The sequence below is a fragment of the Euleptes europaea genome, chromosome 6 (assembly GCF_029931775.1).
Source record: "Euleptes europaea isolate rEulEur1 chromosome 6, rEulEur1.hap1, whole genome shotgun sequence".
NCBI classification, from domain to species: domain Eukaryota; kingdom Metazoa; phylum Chordata; class Lepidosauria; order Squamata; family Sphaerodactylidae; genus Euleptes; species Euleptes europaea.
The window spans coordinates 40,870,824-40,889,176 of record NC_079317.1 but is presented as its reverse complement, the minus strand read 5'-3'; the positions used below and the strand labels follow the sequence as shown (position 1 = coordinate 40,889,176).

Sequence of the window (18,353 nt, the reverse complement as noted above, 5' to 3'; positions counted from 1 at the left end):
AAAACACAGATTTGGTGCCAGGTGGTGATTGACCTCAGCTACTCCTCATCTGGGAGTAGGCAGTGTTTCAGGATACCCTGGTCTCAGGCTGGGTAGGGCTTTATAAAACTAGCACTATGAATTTTTCCCCGGAAGCAAATCAGCAGGCAGTGTAAAGATTTTAAAACTGGTGAGATATGGTCCCTATAAATCATACCTGCTAGCTGTCTAGTTGCCACATTTTGAACCACGAAAACCTCTGTACAGTCTTCTTACACCATCCAATGTCAAGCATGTATTAATACTGATACGTGAACGCAGTATAAAACAAGAACTGACACATCATGTCAAATTTTATCAGAATGCTATTGCAAATTTTTGTTATGAACAAATAAAGATGCAGATCTTATGACCTACAATGTCTTCATCATGTTTTAAAAAATCTAAAATAATGATATTCAGTGGATTTTTCTTATGTTTCGTTGTGCAAATTTTCTTGTCTATTACAGTGGCCTCTGAAGAATATTTTTTTTTAAAGTAATCAATACCTACTTAATGTTTTCAAAGTCGCTCTGGAATTGCAATGATTTCAGTAGAATACGAGCTGTTCAAAAGGGAGGGGAAGCGTTAAGTACAGCAAACAGTGTGATAGATGACTTTGTACAGAAATCAGAAAGATCTATGTGATGCTCACATCTGTCTGGATTTTTGCCTGCTGAAAATGTTTACAGTAGCTGAAGACAACAGTTACATATAAAAATAGTTGATGCAGAGAGAAAACATATTGTCAAGTGACAAAGTGGGACATTTCTCCTGTGTGCCGTTTTGTATGGTATAGATCAGTGATGGCGAACCTTTCAGAGCCTGAGTGCCCAAACTGCAACCCAAAACCCACTTATTTATCACCAAGTGCCAATACAGCAATTTAACCTGAATACTGAGATTTTAGTTTAGAAAAAACAACTCATACATTCACATATTTTGCATTAAAAGAAAACACAATAACAGAGCTTTCAATGATACAAACAACTTTTTATTGAAAGGTAAAAGTTTGCATTTGGCATGCATCTCTCCAGGACTCATCCTCTGCTCATCCACTGGACATTATTGCTAGGGTTGCCAGGTCTCCAGCCACCACCTGGAGGTTGGCAGCCCTAGTAGGGGAAGGGGGAGGGATGGAGAAAGGAAGGAACTGGGAAAGGAAGGAAGAAAGAAAGGTGGGAGGGACAGAGAAAGAAAGAAAGAAAGAAAGAAAGGGGAAGGAAGGTAGGAAAGAACTGGAAAAGGAAAGAGAAGGAAGGAACTGGGGAAGAAAGGATGAAAGGGAGGAAGGATGGAAGGAAGGATGGAAGGAAGGAAGAAAGTGTCCTGGGTCGGGCCTCAAGCCCCACCTAAGACTTGCTCCAGGATGCACACCCGAAGTTCTCCCCCCCTTACCAGCAGCTCTGGGGAGGCGGCGAGGCGACGGCCTGGGACGGCGGAGACGTTGGGCCCTGGCACGGCAGCATTGGGCACCTGCTGTCGGGGGCAGGGGAGGAGGGGGCGCCGAGAGCAAGGGCGAGCGCGCCAACACTTGCAACCCCGCCAGCCTGCGGGCGACCTTAGGGGGCGGGGAGGGAGAAGGCAGAGGCCACGCAGCCACACCCAAGCTGGAGGACTCGAGGGTGGCTCCGGCTACCCCACAAGCTTACCGCAGGAGTCAGGGACGAGCGTGAACGGGGGAGTGGGAGAGGATGGCGGGAGATGGCAGGCATTTCTCCGGCGGACGCGCGGCTGTTGAGGAGCCGCCTGGCCCTCTGCGAGCGCCGGAGGAGGAGGAGGAGGAGGAGGAGGCAGGCAAAAACGGCAGGGGGAGAGGCGCCTGAGGAGGAGGAGGACGATGGCGGCGGCAGCCTGGAGCTGGACTGCTGAGAGCCGCCTGAGGGGGACAAGAAGGAGGAAGGCGGCGAGGAGGAGCTGCTGCTGGAGCCTAGAGGAGGAGGCCCTGCCTCGTTGCTGCTGGCCTCCCCACCGCTTATCAGCTGTTGTGGGGCAAGAGGGGGGGAAGAGGAAGAAGCCAGCCGCGTGCGTGCGAGGCAGGAAGCTGACGCGCCGACGCACGCAAGGCGGGGGGGGGGGAGCTCAGCTGAGAGAGGGAGGGGCACAGACGACCCAGGAGGCCTTTTGGAGCTCACCCACGCGTGCCGGCAGAGAGGGCTACGCGTGCCGGAAGTGGCACGCGTGCCATAGGTTCGCCAACATGGGTATAGATTAACTTGTAGGGTTGTGGAACTGAACAAGGGAAGTATCTGTGTTATAAATGAGAAATAGGAAAACAAGCCATGTTAGAGCAAAAGTGTGCAAAGACAAAAATATTTGGGCAGTCACACATCATGTAAAGTGTGTGTGTGTGTGTGTGGGGGGTTATATTATACCCCAAATGGCTCAGTCACTACTGAAGAGGAAATTCAATGCATATATTGTCCAAGATACTGTATATATAGGGTTGCCAACCTTCAGGTGGTGGCTGGAGATCTCCTGGGATTACAACTATCTCCAGGCCACAGAGATCAGTTCACCTGGAGAAAATGCTCACTTTGGAAGGTGGATTCTATGGCTTTATAACCCATTGAAGTTCCTCTCCTTCCCAAACCCCACCCTCCTCAGGCTTCACCCCCAAAATCTCCAGGTATTTCCCAGCTCAGAGCTAGCATCCCTTGTCTGAAAGGCAAATGTCTGTCTATCCTTAGAATTGGAGACCATGAGTCAGTGCTTCCCAAAAACCCAGAAAGGTGAAAACTGATGTACACATACTCAAATAGCAGTTATTAAATTTCTTTAAAAATGATGAAAGTGGAACATAGGATATGGAATTTCCCTATTAATGCATTCAACCATTTAGCTGCTGAAGAGCAGAACGCTGGACTGAAAAAACTCTTTTCTCTTCACACTCTTGAATCAGGTTTGGGTTTGCATGCGGACCACTTCAAGAAGCAGCTAGGAGAAAGCTTTGTGTGTGTGTTTGTGTGTGTGTGTGTCTCCCAGTTCTCATAATTGTTGAGGTAATTCCACCTGACCAAGAGAGTTGAACAATCCATGGTACATGCATAGTTCAAGGCACCCAGTTATGAGAAAAACCTGAAAATAAGTTTGAGAAGAGTGTTTTTGTGTTTATTTTATAGGTTGCTTCATTTGGAAAGTTTTCAACATGTTAATTATAATGACAATAACTAAAACAAAAATTCAGCTAACTGGCTTTCTGATAAGTGTAAATCAAAAGCTTGAATGTCATATTAAGAACAATGCCAGATATTCAAAGCTATTAAATTAATAAACACTGGTAATTGTGAGACATTCTTTTCATAAAGAAATTTCATTTGTGTCCTACAGAAGAGAAATTACCTGGTCAGCTAAGGAAGCATCTGCCTTTCTTTTTTTTCATTAATGGACTCTTCTGGAATTTGTAGACATGTGCCTAGCCTAGCCTCAGAATACATTTGTCAATACTCTGATCCATTTAGTTCTACTATTGCTTAATAAAAAATGCAAGAGGTTGCAGTAAATTAGAATAATAAATTGAAACACTAATTTTTATTTGCATATTTCTATACTGCTTCTCTTAAAATTAAGGTTTGTGGTTGCTGGTAAGACATGATGAAATGTTCTTTATAATACATGTAACTTTTGGTCTGCATTTCCTGCTTCCTCTTTTAACCAAATAATGGATGCCACTTTTAAACACAATTGCTTTTGATTGAAATTAGCATACAATATTGATGAATAATTGTCATTAAGTCTAGAGCCTAGGCCATCAGCCAGAACTCACATCTACAGTTGTTATTCTAATAAAGTACATATTCGAGAACAAGGCAAACCCAGTGAACGCCAAGCTATTTATGCATATTGGAATTTATGGAATAGAGGGTAGGCACAATTCATGCATATGGGGTTAAAGTCTTTGGAATTTTGGGGCTTGTACACTCTCTTCCCCTTCCTTCTCCTTTCTTATGTTGAGAAAAACTCAGAAATTGGTTGCTTATGTTTTTACAAAATATTTTTTTTCATCTGAATCACAAGCTCCAATTTAAAACTTATTTGGAATCCTTGTTTGGAGGACACAAAAGTAATCATAGGTTGTGGTTTGGGTATGCCTATGGTTTGCCATGAACGTGGAAATGATTAATTTGGGAACTGTTACTGAGGCAAGGAGGAAGTGTGCAAGTCCAAAGATTGCCAAAGCTCATTCTTATAATGACAAACCATCACCCCACACTAACGCCAATATATTTCTTCTATTTACACATTTGCAGATTTCTCTTCCTGTACCTTTATCTCATTTATCTGTTTGTGCAGAATATTCCTTAGCACTCTTTTGTACATGACACAGACTATTAGAGACTGCCTACACTCACGACCTCCTTCCTCACTCGTGACCCTGCCTTGTATAATAGGAGCTGTTTGAGCTTTTCTAAGCCTCTGAGAACATTTTCCATTTTCCATTAGATGCAGGAGCCGTCCCTTCCTTTATATAATAGCTTAATAAAGGGGAAATAGAATTACGAAAGGGATGCTGCTTTTTAAAGCACATTATAATTTTATTTTGCTAGATTTGCATTTCAGTGGAACATACTGACAGAACACAATAACATGCCCCCAAAGTGTTCTGAAACTCAACTTTGCCTCTGTACTGTTCTCGGCTACCAGGGGCAAGCCCAACAAAAAGCCAGATCTATCTCCATGTCTTCTGGCACTGTGAGCTCTTGAATCCCGCTCATCAACACAGCTGTAATGCATAAAGTATCGATTCAGTGGGTTTTGAAGCCAAATACGATTCAGCATTCCTTTGACCAGGAAATACTCTTAAAGAAAACATGAGGGCCAGTGTGCTTCATCTTGTTTTAATGTGCAAGTTGCTGGCTAATCTTTGGCAAGTCAATTGGTGTGGTAATGAGTGATCAGTGCCTTTGTTTTTTATTCACATCAATTGGAAAATATTCTGATGCATATCTGGAGCTTCCTGCACGGACCTTCAACATAGTGTTTTATATACTACACAAGGTGTAAGAGATAAAAGGAATCTGTTTCAGATAATATGTGGTTGCAATGCTAATCCATCTATTGTATGGAATATAGGGTAGGCACAATTCGTATGATTGAGCTGAAGCACAGAAGTGCATTTTCCATATATATTTTTGCCCTGTGGGCCCTTTTCTTTGAAGATGGGCTCCAGAAGGGATAAAAGAGTTTGCAGTGGATCCGTGCAGCTGTGCTCTTCCTCCTTCCAACACCCACTGAGACAGCAGTGGTGCGCCAGAGCCAGCGTCTTCACTGCCCCAATCAGCTGCTGCCTCAGCAACTTTTTTTTCTTTTTCACATCAGCCTTTTTCCTAGGAACCAAATCGAACTGGGTATGTGATGATGTCCTGTTCCTGGAGAAAAGAAGAGCATTTCCAATTTTACTAAATCACACGATAATATTATGATAACTTTGAGAATGCATACATTCCCCCCCTTGAGTTGTTGTGGACACAAAAAGCCGTTCCTAATGTGTTCCTTGTGAATTAAAACAAAGGGTTCATTTCTGATTGTTTTCTTTCTCTAGGCTGAGGTTCAGCTCTGCTATCTGGAAGCACAAAGAGATGCTGTTGAACAGATGTCCTTAAAGCTGTACAGCGAGCAGTACAACAGCAGTAGCAAGCGAAAGGAAGAGTTTGCGGATATGTCAAAAGTTCACACAGTGGGAAGTAATGGGTAGGAAACTATTCTTTTTGTTGTTTTATTCTCAGTGATCTGTATTTTTAAAAAACATGATCTTCTTTTCCTTGCTCCTGTGTTAGGAAGGTTTTTTTTTAACTAAGCCAAGAAACAAGGAATCATGCATTCTTCTCTCCCTCTTTTTCTCTCCCTCCCTGCACCTGTATACACACACATACATACACACCAAAATGTTTTATGTGTGTGTATATGAACTCATAGCCATATGTTGATTGATTACTATAAGGTATGCCTAACCACAGCTGCTTCTTTTTTTAAGATGGTTTTAAACAGTGCTTTCACTATGTATGAGCCTTGGTCCTTTGTTTCTTTGGAATCCCCAAGGTACCTTATCAGCAGTTTATTTAAGGACATAAACCAATGTTAGGCTTGCCTTGCTGGATCACACCAAGGCTCTGTCTTCTCTAGCAGCAGCTAGCGTGACGTCCTTGAAGAACTCAAAGTTAAGGCATGTTGGAGATCCCATCATCTGGTAGTAAATTAGTAGTAGGCTGTCTTTGAATATGAAAGTTTAATTTTTAGCTCTTATGGCCAATACCCATCGTTGAATCCTATCCTCCATGAATATTTCTAATCGGTTGAGAAAGACATATATAGTGGTCTCAGCAAGATCCTACAGCCATGCCTTCCATAAATTAATTATTCGTTGCATGGCTTATTTCTGAATGTGTGGAATCATTTGCCAGTGGATTAATAAAAAGAAAGAACCAACTTTATTCCTCAAGCTAAAAAAAATTAGTAGACATTTTTGTGGAGAGAAGTACATTCTTGGGGGGGGGGATGCATGTTTTATTTTTATGGTTCACCTCTTCTGTTATATCATATGTCAGTCTTTTTAAAAAAAGCTGTACATGACAATCAAATGACAATCCCTCTCAAATCTCCAGCAAACTTTGGAGACCAGGTCTACCCCCATTGAAAGTAATGGCTCTTTAAACTTTAAAGGCCACATGCTCTGCCAAACACCTACAGGCCGCTCTAAATAATTTGCGGTAGACCTGGTCTCTGAAGTCCAGTGGCCAAATTTATTTAGCATTGAAAATAATGGCCCTTTAAACTCCGGAGACCAGGTCTGGAAGTTTGAGTGGAAAACGGCCCTTTGCGATTCGGCGCTTCCAGATGTAAACCGGAAGTGACGTGTTGCCACCTGCACGGGTTGCCCGCTGACCCTCAGCTGGTCAGTGGGCAGCCAGGTGGATTGGTGGGGGTTTGCCCACCACCACCTGGCACTTGGTAACCCTAGTGTGGAGGCCAGGGCTGCCCACAGCAAATAACAGCCCTTCAAAATTTAAAAAGCACGTGTGCCACCCAGAGGTGCACTTCCTCTCTCCCCTTCCCCACTCCTGCTGCCTCGTTGGGGAGAGGGTGAAGGGAAAATGGTAATAATAATGGTCCCAAAATTCTACAGTCCGAACAATGTACCTGAAATGGAATTCTGAACCAGTAACAACACTCCCCAAACTTTGAGATAACAAAAAGCATGCCCCTGCCAATTAGCATGATTTTTTTTAAGCTCACACTCCTAGACACAAGAATCTATAGTGGGAAGAGGAAAAGGGTGGTAAAGAACTATGTTGACAATGTCCTTGCACATGTTCTTTATGGGATCCAAACCTTGGGGGGGGGGTTGTATGAGTTAAATTTTCTCATAATTCTCTGTGTTTTCAGCTTCATTTATTGTTCGGTGCATGTTAAAAATGAAAACTCTCCAGAAATTAATTCTTAGTGAAAGCTTGGCCAATATGGACAGTGGTCCCTGAAGTTGGTAAAGCAGAATGCAAACTAAGATTTCAAGAGTAATCTTATTGGAAGAAATGTAGAGCAGTATAAAATATATGTTTCCTGCTACTAACTCCGTGCTCTAGAAATTCAGACAAAATCCATCTCCAAAGCACTACATTATTCAAACGGGGTTGAGATTTCAAACCATAAAGTGCTTTGGCACATTCAGCTCTCATTATTTAAATGGCACAAGGCTTTGATTATTAAAGTGTGCTGCCACAATCAAAAGTTCCAAATGACATGGCTGTGAAAGTGCATGGAACTTCTTTTCATTTAAGTGATACAGCAGTTTGATTATTAAAGTGTAACTTCACAGTCCACAGCTCTGCATGACTCTAGTCACAGCTGACTTATGGTGACCCCATAGGGTTTTCAAGACAAGAGACATTCAGAGGTGGTGGGCCATTGCCTGCCTCTGTGTCAGGACTCTGGTATTTCTTGGAAGTTTCCCATCCAAATACTAGCCAGGGCCAACCCAGCTAGGCTAGCCTGGGACTATCCAGGTCAGGTCCCATTACATTTCATCAGCTGTTAAGTTTACCTGACAAACCACAAATGCACAAGATTTCCAATAGGATTCTTTCACAATTTGTTTGAACAGACTTATGTCCAAGGTTGTGGGCAGAATCTGCACAGTACAAAAATAATTCATCTTTAAAATATGTACAGACATATTAGGAAACAATATTTCTTTGTTTTTATTTTGACTTTCATGCATTAGGTTTACAAGAAGGCTTGAGAATGGAAAATAGAATGGAAGGGAGGTGGGCAGGAAACGTAGATAGAGAAGGGGATTATATGAAAAGGTTACAGGAAAGGATATTATGAATCCATTACTATTAAAACATGTTAATTTGTCACATTAATATGTTATTATGGATCTGTAATTACTCCAGATAAAGACACCAGACAAAAATTAAAACACAAAAAATTAATCAAGATATGGATTCCAGTTTTGTTTATTATTATAACAGAAGTTTTGCATGGTGAATATTTGTGTACAAATCTCCAGTTTGGTAATAAAAAGCTACAATTACCAGGAATAATTAAGCAATTGTTATAGTAAGACTCCTGCACTGGCATGGTATATTTTAGTATACAGTACAGAAAGCTCCAAAAATCTGAATATATGCAAATATGATAAAATATATCCTAATATATCATTCATATGTTATAAAATTATTCTGGTTAAGTATATGAGGTTTCATTAACAATGCAATCCTAAACAAAGGTCTTTATGCATGGGTTGGATCTCCCTGTTTGGGCCTGGGTTCATCACACTTTAAAGTAACCCGGGTTGGGGGAAACTGTATGCATTGGCTTGAATGATCAGGGACGAAACTGTGTGCTAATGGAGGCATGAATACAGAAAAACAGTCTCCCAAGCTCAAATCAAGGAACCCCTTTAAATGCTGCTCTGTAATTGGCTTACTTCTCATTGCTCCATGTGAGAGATTTCCTTCCCTCCAGACCCAACTGCTGCATAAAAAAGCATTTTAAGAACAAAAAACAAAAAATGGAGCTACCTGAAAGAAGGGGAGGGGTGAAATCCAAGCCTCATTTTAGCCTTTCTTTTGCTCAGAAAGAGCTCCAAGCTAGCAGGAAGCACTTGAATCCCCGCCACTTTACACACTGCTTTGTGATTGGCTATGAGAGAAGCCAATCTTGTGTTTTCCCCTCTGCATGCTGCTGAAAAAGGGTGGGGTTTGATGTCGCGGGGAAGCTCAACCCGAGAACAGAGTATGCACGCTCTGTGACTCCGGAATGAGTCAGGATGAACGGTTTAATTCGGGCCAGAAGAGGAATGGGAAAAGCTGGGTTCATTTTGCATTGAAACAATGTTGAGCTTCCAAGGAATGAGGTATCATGCATACTGAAAAATTTGATCCTGGCTGAAACGGGGAATAAAGGAGGTTAAAGCGACCGTGCATAAATGACCAAAGTTATACACTTCTATGCCTAGTCTTAGAAGCACGTAACTCTGGCTGCAAGTTTGCCTGCAAGTTTCAAAGATGGTAGGGAAAAGTTGGTTGTATCCTAGTACTTCACTCAGCTCGTAGCACTGCCTTCCTTTGGTGCAAGGAGCCTTTCTCTGACACAAGAGCTGTTCTCCAAGCAGAAAAGCTTCTTGTTTCAAAGGAAAACTCCTTGCCCTGGAGAAATGTGCTGCTGTTAAGCTGTGTCGTTCAAGCCTTGCATGGTGTTAAGTACCATCAAGCTCTAGAAGGAATCCCAGGTACAGATGAAATTTAGCATGACCAGACCCGGTCACTGGGGTCAGGGCAGACATGCTGATTGGCTACCCTGGACCCCAATGTTTTTCTTATCACTTTCCCAAATAGCCATTCCTCCTCCTGTTACTATTTTTGTTCTCCATCTCCCTTCTCCATCATGTAGCTGCATGGTTTACCATGTACCAGTTGTCATCAGGAGAATTGGGAACCTAAAGGAGCCTGCCCCTCCCCCTTACTAGAGCAGAACTGTGAAGACAATGAATGAGCTTTTCAGTTCCTTTCCATATTGAGTCCCATGCTGAAGACAGTTGAGGTTAATAAAAGCAGAGGGAACAATCAAAATTTACTGAACACCATCAGGAATGGAGTTCTGAAGGCAAGTCAGATGCATGGGGTTGCCAAAACTCTTCGCTTAACAAGGCCCCTGTGCCTTGTTCATACTGATCATACAATTATCTGTTAAGCAGCTTACAATGGTGCAGAAACCAGGCAAGAACAAGAGATAACCTGGTTAATGCCACTATTGGTCATGTTGTAGGCCTTTTATGCAGGGCTGTGTCCCTCACAATCACCCCGCCGAGTGCTTTGGGGCTTCCTTTTGATTCTGCATGCCTTTCCTGACCATCAGAGATTGCCTCACTCTCCTCGTGCGTTTCCGCACGTTTTGCCGTGTTTTCCAGATACTGTTTTAGCCAGAATCTGGAAAATACAAGCGAAAGACGCGGAAATGCACGGGGAGAGCGAGGCGATCTCTGACGGTCGGGAAAGGCATGCATAATCAAAATGAAGCCCTGAAGCAATCGACGGGGGTGATTGCGGGGAAACATCCCTGCATAAAAGGCCGTAGTCTTAGCAGATATCTAGCACTGTATTGTGAATACAGTCTGAGCCTCTACTCCTGTAAAAGGGTTGCCTGGAAAGAGGCACAGGGAATGTTCAGCAGTGGCAACAACAAGCAAGTGGACTTAAGCACTCTGCTCAAATTGTGAAGTATGGATTTGAGAGAGTGGCACCACATAAGTACTTTTCTTGTTCCTATACATTCTCCCTGCTTCTGGGGTCATTTGCACACTAGGAGGTAAAATGTAATAACTGGACTGATGCTTGGAGGATGTTACATTGGAAGTGTGTCTGCCATTTCTGTTTTACTGCTCCATGGAACTCTGATCCTGCAAGGTAGATGGGACTGTGAGTATGTGACATCAAAAGCTGAAGTGGCTAAGAAGTGGAAGGCACTACTAGCACCTTTTTAGGGAGGATGGATTGTTGAGCCAATGTACTGTAGGGGAGTATGTGTGCATGTGTGTGTGTGTGTGAGAGAGAGAGATCCAAATCACACTCTGTGTCAGGCCTGTCATGTATAGAGTGTCCATGTTCCATGTACACATGTTCCTGGGTAAAGGCCAGAACCATCGACTATATTGTGTACTCAGATCCCAATCTATCACAGTGTGCCTGGTTAAAAAGAAGAGACCAAAGGAAAGTCAGAGGAAACAACAACCTTTATTCTCCTATCAAGATACAGAACTGAACTATGAATTGGCAAAGGAAAGCAAATTGAGACAATATTGCAATATAACAGTTGTATTTAGTTGCCAAATAAACTTTGTACATTTGGATAATCCTAATTGTGATGTTCTACACCAGTCCTTAATGGGGGATGACTGTAGGGGTCAGGAGAGGGAAGGAAAGGAGGAAGAAATCATATGTTCCCTGTTCTGAAGAGAAGAGTCTGATGCATTTAGGTCGAGGGCCTGGTGATGTTGGTTAGAGTAGAGCTAACTACTGGGATGGGGTTCCTGTGAACTCAACAGTAGAAAAAGTCCAGTAACAGTACCAACTGTGGTGATCTCAGCAATGCCAGAGGTCAGGGAGCAAAGCTAACTTCAAAGGCTTAGGATGCCTATTTTATGTATTGAAATTTGCCTGGGATTTGGTTTGGAGGGGTGTCTAATTTCTTATTAGAGGATTTTAATTTGCTGTGATGATGGGGGAAGTGGAAGTCCAAATATGGGCATGTTAGATAAGGCAACTGAGACAGCAGAACCAGTTAGGTTGGGTGAGTAAATTACTTGAATGGCAGACTTTGAATTATATTGGTATGGGTTTTAATTGGTATCCTAAGCAGTTTACAGACTGGCCTCGGAAATTCTCTGTCTGTCTGTCTGTCTGTCACAAAATACGGTAAATGTTTTCTCGAAGAAATAATACAAGCTCAGTAACAATACTAGAAATTAGACAAAATGTTAAAGTTGAACTGCCTGATGAAAATAATTCCATGTTGTTTTTTGTCTATTAATTTTTAAGATGGTTTTTTCGTGAGAGAAAGTGTCATGAATTTTCATTTTCTCTATTGAATTAATGTCCACACCTTAAGAAATATGTTTGCATTCAAAGGATTAGACATGCAACTCTGCATTGATGATTACCTGTCCACCAAGTTAAAATATGTTCATTACAGCTCAATTCAGCAATATAGTCAATGGGACTAAAGTAACCTATGGCCAAACGCACTGGCATGACAGTTTGGCTATGTTATTGCGGTTGTTTTTTTTAAAATGGGGGTACTTATTCATTGTGATACATTTATTAACTTCACAGTCGTCACCCATTTTGTATTGTTGGTAAATTCCTGCATTTGATTTGAAACATAATAGAAAAAATCATAATCCAAAGCCTGAGAAAATGTTTTAAGGAACATCTCTGCACAACGTCCCTTTTTGATTCCTACAGCACTTAATAAAGAATAATACATCCCAGTTGCTTACCAAGGGGTATATGATAGGTCAAATGTTTTAAACAGTAGCAATGCCTCCAAAATTCTCATCATCTGAATTTCTCAATGGATTTTAGCCTTGTTTTCAAAGTGGCATCAATACATTGTGTGTATAAAGTACTGTCAAGTCGCAGCCAACTTATGGTGCCTCCAGCAAAAGGCTTTCCTAGAAGGTCTCCCTTCCAAGTACCAATGCTGCTTAACTTCTGAGATCTGGTGAGATCAGGTTTTACCATGCCACCTTCCCTCCAAAAAATGCATTAGGAATTCTTAATTTTCCCATTTTCTGTTTCCAAATTTTAAACAGAGTGGTTTAATGTAGCTTTTAGTTGTTTTCATTCAGTTGTGTCTTTTCTCTCCTCTGCAATTCTGATGCACACACATGAATACAGAAAAGGCAATCTTAATAGATGGTATATCAATGAAGATTTTTTAAACGGTGGTGCTTTACCCACTGTACAGAAGCTGTATGGGAGAGAAAAGGCTGGCTCTTGCTGAGTCCTCAGATGCCTCCCCTTCTGCCTTCTTGTTCTCCTGTCCATTTTAAATATTTTATTCCTTACTAGAGACAGGATGATTTTGCCAATCTATTTCCAGTGTCTCATAACCAGTTACTCCACATAGTTTTATAGCTTCTTTAAAGTAAGCCCACATCATTGGTCTCCTCAAAACATTATACCTGATCCTAATCGTTGCATGTTGCACATTACCAAGTGAACATGCTAAAAATAAGGGAGAACCAGGTAATGTTCCAGTTCCACTGGCAGGTAGTGGTTAAGAGCAGCGAACAAACTACTCTGGAGAACTGGGTTCAATTCCCCACTCCTCCACATGAAGGCTGCTGGGTGACCTCGGGCCAGTCCCAGTTCTCTCAGAGCTCTCACAGCCCATGTGGAGGCAGTCAATGTCAAACCACCCCCAAATGTCTCTTGCCTTGAAAACCCTACTGAGTCTCCATAAGTCTGCTGTGATTTGATGGCACTATCCACCACCACCAGGTTCAGAATGCCTGTTACCTGGATGACCCACTCTCTGATCTCTTCCCGCCAGGCCTAGAGAACTGTTAATGTCTCATGAGTCAAAGCAGAGAGAACCCAGAGCCTGCCAAGTATATTTCTGATACTGGGTTCAGAATGGCAGTTACCTAATTAATGTACTCTCGACTCCATTGATTAAATGGCACCAATTCTGTAAATTGTCAAATGAGAGCAGCACAGTAAAAAAAATGGTAGATTGGTAGCTGTGGTAGAACGTGCACATTTCACCTTGTCTATGTTGTCTCTTTAACCTTTTTATACCATCTCTCTCTCTCAAAGTATAATAAATTCATGACTAACATTGCATATAGCTTTTGAAACGTAAAGTATTTGAAAGGGTTTGGTATGGTCATTGTCGTGGCATGCTGGTTTAAAATGGCAACTTTCGTTTTTCTATGAATAAAAGGGGTTGCTAATTGTGAGTATTGAGCTTTCAACCATAAGTAACCATAAGTAGCTTTTCCGTGGATGTCCTGAAAGTAACTGAAGATGGACCTTATAAATGCTAGCTCATTCTCCAGAATTTTGAGTCAGAAAAGTGATTGCATAGATTACATGAGCTGTTTCACTGACACCAAAAATAATCCTGGAATTTATACTCCGAAGGAAAATTTGGATTTGACTAATTTACCCACAGGGTTTTTTCCCCATTTCCTACAAGTGAAAAGGTTGCATTGGATGTGTAATTCTTCATAGACAATCCTGTGAGCTGAATATAATATGAATCCAGGATTCAGTTTCTGGGATCACCTTTTAACATGTTTAGATAACACAAGCAAGAACCCTCAAGGACTTGTGGGAAGCATCTCAATCCCTCACACACACTATTTCCTCTTTACCTTTCCTGTACGCCCCATAGCCTCTCCTCTTTTTCTGCTTCCTTCTCTCCTGGGGTTGCCAAACTTCAGGTGGGACCTGGAGTTCTCATGGAACCACGGCGTATCTCCCAACTACAGAGATCAGTTCCCCCTTAGGGTTGCCAGCTCCAGGTTGGGAAATTCATGGACATTTGGGAATGGAGTCTTGTGAGGGCAAGGTTTGGGGAGGGGAAGCAACCTCAGTGGGGTATAATGCTTACTTACTTAAATTAAAGAAAAAGAACTATCTAGATAACCCATAAGAAAATTAGTATTTTTGTATCTTGATTGACTGGAGGGAAAACTTGGCAACTGCTAATGTAGTATTAAAATCCACCCCTGCTAAAATAACCCTCAAACTATCCAACTCACAGACAGATTCCCAGATAAAATACTTTATCCATCTGTCTCTATCTTCGTTGAGCAGGTCGCAGCTAAACAAGGAATGCTGAAGAGTGTCATACATTCCATCCTCCAAAACAGCTATTTTCTCCAAGGAAACTGATCTCTGTCATCTAAAAATCAGTTGTAATTCTGGGTGATCTCCAGCCCCCATCTAGAGATTGTATGAAAGAAGAGTAATAGGCTCTGGATACGAAATGGCAATATATTAGTAGAACACTAACAACAGGTAAAAGACAATGTGTGCAACAACTAACAATCAAAATACAATAAATTACAAGCCCCAAAATCGCAACAATGTAACTCAAGAATGGTAACAATGATCTGTATAAAATACAAGGGATTCTATACAAGGACAATTCAAAAGAAACTTGTATCTCGCAAACTATGCTGTACAGCAGTCCAGGTCACGCGTCCTCCATAAAGTCCCTCAAGAGTGGGTATGTGATATGTCACTCAATGGCCGTCAATTTCGGCATGGATGGTCACTCTTCCTAGTGAAACCCGTCAGGCAAAAGAATCGGAAACGCATTTCCGGATATTTCTCAGCGCTTTCACCATAAAAGTGGCTTCATCAGCCTTAAAGAAATGCAATGATAACATATAATTGTATCTGCTATAGAATCAATTTTCAGGCTCCCATGACAGGCTGCATACCTCACTGGGTCGTTTCGTGGCAACTCTAGTTTCCCTAAAGATTGGCAACTCTAGGTCTCCTAAAAGGAATGGCTGCTTTGGAGGGTGGAGTCTATGGTATCATACCCCTCTGAGGTCCCACTCTTCCTCAACCCCCCTCCCCAGTCTCCAATCCCCCCCCACATCTCCTAACCTGGAGTTGGCAATCCTATCTCCTTACCACCCAACAGCCAACCTACCCTTATCTGCCCCTCTGTCTTAAGCTTCTCCCCACCCACCCCAGCAGCCTCTGCCTAGGAAAACTGTGGCCCAGTTGTGTGGTGCTGGCCACTGGTCCAGGCCCACTTGCATGGTAAGAAACACTTCATGGACATATGGCACCTCAGTTTCCCCTGTATCCCCCTCTCTACTGTATTTCCTCTTTCCCTCCCCTTATCAACCTCTATATCCTCTCCTCTTTCCCTGCCATTCTCGTCTTCTCAGCCATTCATCAACCTACCTTTCATCTACCTCCCATCTTCAGCTATATTTATTATTTTTTTACTTCATTTATACTCAGCCTTTCTCCACAGTGGGGACCAAAGCAGCTCATATTATTCTAATATACTCATTTTATCCACACAACAATGCTGTGAGGTAAATTAGGCTTAATGTATGTGACTGGCCCAAAATCACCAAGTGAGTCTTGAGAGGAAGATAGGGTTTTGAACCTGGTTTTCTCATATCCTACTCTGATATCCTACTACACCACAGTGGCTTTCATAGGGTTGCTGCTGTTGAGCAGTAGCAGGCAGCCAGGCCTAGTTGAGTCATGGAAGTCACCCAGAGGTTGCTGCCAGGCCTAGGGTTGCCAACCTCTAGGTGAGACCTGGAGATCTCCCAGAATTACAACTGAACTTTAGATGACATAGATCTGTCCCCCTGGAGAAAATGGCTGCTTTGGAAGTAGACTCTATGGCTTATATCAAGTGAGGTCTCTGTGCTCCCCAAACCCTGCTGTCATCAGACTCTACCACAAAATCTCCAGGAATTTCCCAACCTGGAGCTGGCAGCCTTAGTCCCAGGAATGGCTCCGATGAGTCCTCCCTCAAAGGCCAAAATAGACTTGGAAAAGGCCCTGCCCCCTCCCCTGCCTTTTACTGATAGAACCAAGTCTGAAATACTGTAGCTGCCTAGCAACAGCCACTGAGGGAATCCATTGCTTAAAGCTACAGGCACTCCTTTTATAATTTTGTGGTTTTTAAACCTCCCTTATGTAAGTGTGGGTTTTTTTTTAGATTAATGTATATGTGTCCATGTGAAAATTCACGAGTCATCCTGTGCATTCAGATACTTTAACTACCTAAGCAGAGTTTTGCTAATATTGGTGTATCAATGCTGACTTAATTTTAAACTCTGAAACTAATTTTAATCTAGTTTGGCACTGATATATGCATACTTTTTCACTTTGTACTGCATATGGTTTGCACTGAATCCCTTATGAGCTATATCATAAGGGATATCATAGTGGATATTTCAGTTTTAAATTTAAATATGCCAAAATAATTAGTTTTGGTGAGCAGTACTACAGTATCACATGCTGTCATATGGTCCTTGGATTCTTAATTATATTTCATTGCCATAGTTGAGGTCTGAAGAACTGCAGTTTGCAAGTCTGGATGATTCCTTTTGGAGTTATCCTGCAGACAATTTTGCAGATTTTCATGTGTGTCTTCTTCTTCTTCTTTTTGTATCACAGTGTTTTACTTATTCACTAGGCTTTCGATAGAGAATAACATTAATCCTTTTAAGCTCCTTATTCTAATGATTTATTTTGTTGGAAACCATTGTGATCCTTCTTTGAATTTTAATGATTGCTGGCTATTCAAGGATTCATTGTTTTGACTTCCTGTCCTTACCTTTGTTTCTAACATGTCTGTAGGGAACACCTGTCTAATACTGTATCTGGCCTTAGTTCTCAGTGGCTTACCATATTCACTCAAGCCTATCTTAAAGCGTTAAGTTGAAATGCTAGCTACTCATGCATGAAAATAAATGTAGGATATATATTTGCAGAGATAGGCAGATAGACAGCAGAAGGATGGCTAAATGGATTAAGCTATTTTTCTGTGAAGTAGTATTTTTGGTGAAGACAATAGTATATTTGCAAAAAAGTTTGCTAAATATGTTAGCAGCTCAAAAGTCATTAAGTGTCCCTAATATGTGGTTCCTATTTTTTAAGTTTTTGAAGCAAGTAACAAATATATCTACTCTTGTTGACTGAACCTAGCATCATTTGCTGAGATTTAGGGCATGTTGTATAATGGATTTGAATTTTCATCCATCCTGTTGAAATTTAAGTACCTGCTCAGAAACATAGCAAGGAAAAACATCATGTATTTTCAAGAACATCTCATTCTAATACAGGATTTTCACAGCTATTCCCTATTATGCATAATACATTTTGTTCCTTATCGGCAGCCTTTTGGACTTTGATTCAGAATACCAGGAGCTCTGGGATTGGCTGATTGACATGGAATCCATAGTGATAGACAGCCATGACCTGATGATGTCAGAGGAGCAGCAGCTGCATCTTTACAAGGTTAGAGCTTCCGTTACTGCTTTTACCTAGCTATAGAAGATCTGATTAGTTTGACAAGTCTTTCTCTCATAGGATAGCCCTACGTTCATTGTATATATCATGGTGTCTATTAGAATTCCCTTCCCTGTCCCCAACCTCATTTCCATCCCCTCTGTGCTGACAGCCTGCACCAACATCATAATTGTGAGAAAATTCCCTGTATAACATTCTGTTTGGTGTAATGCTATAGAACAGCAGTTTGTCTTTGGAGTGTATAGAAAGAAATGAAACTGAATTCATAAATAGGCAAAAACAAAATGAAAGAAAGAAATTATA

General features: G+C 41.7%; 1 protein-coding gene across 2 annotated transcripts in view; it reads left to right on the top strand.

The window, feature by feature from the left end:
• AKAP6 (A-kinase anchoring protein 6) overlaps positions 1-18,353 on the top strand; it is a 296,164-nt gene that overhangs the window by 190,133 nt on the left and 87,678 nt on the right. For both annotated transcript variants that reach the window (XM_056850738.1, XM_056850737.1), the window contains exons 8-9: positions 5,561-5,709; positions 17,918-18,038. In XM_056850738.1, the coding sequence (XP_056706716.1) occupies positions 5,561-5,709; positions 17,918-18,038 (270 nt within the window). The remainder of the gene's footprint in view (positions 1-5,560; positions 5,710-17,917; positions 18,039-18,353) is intronic.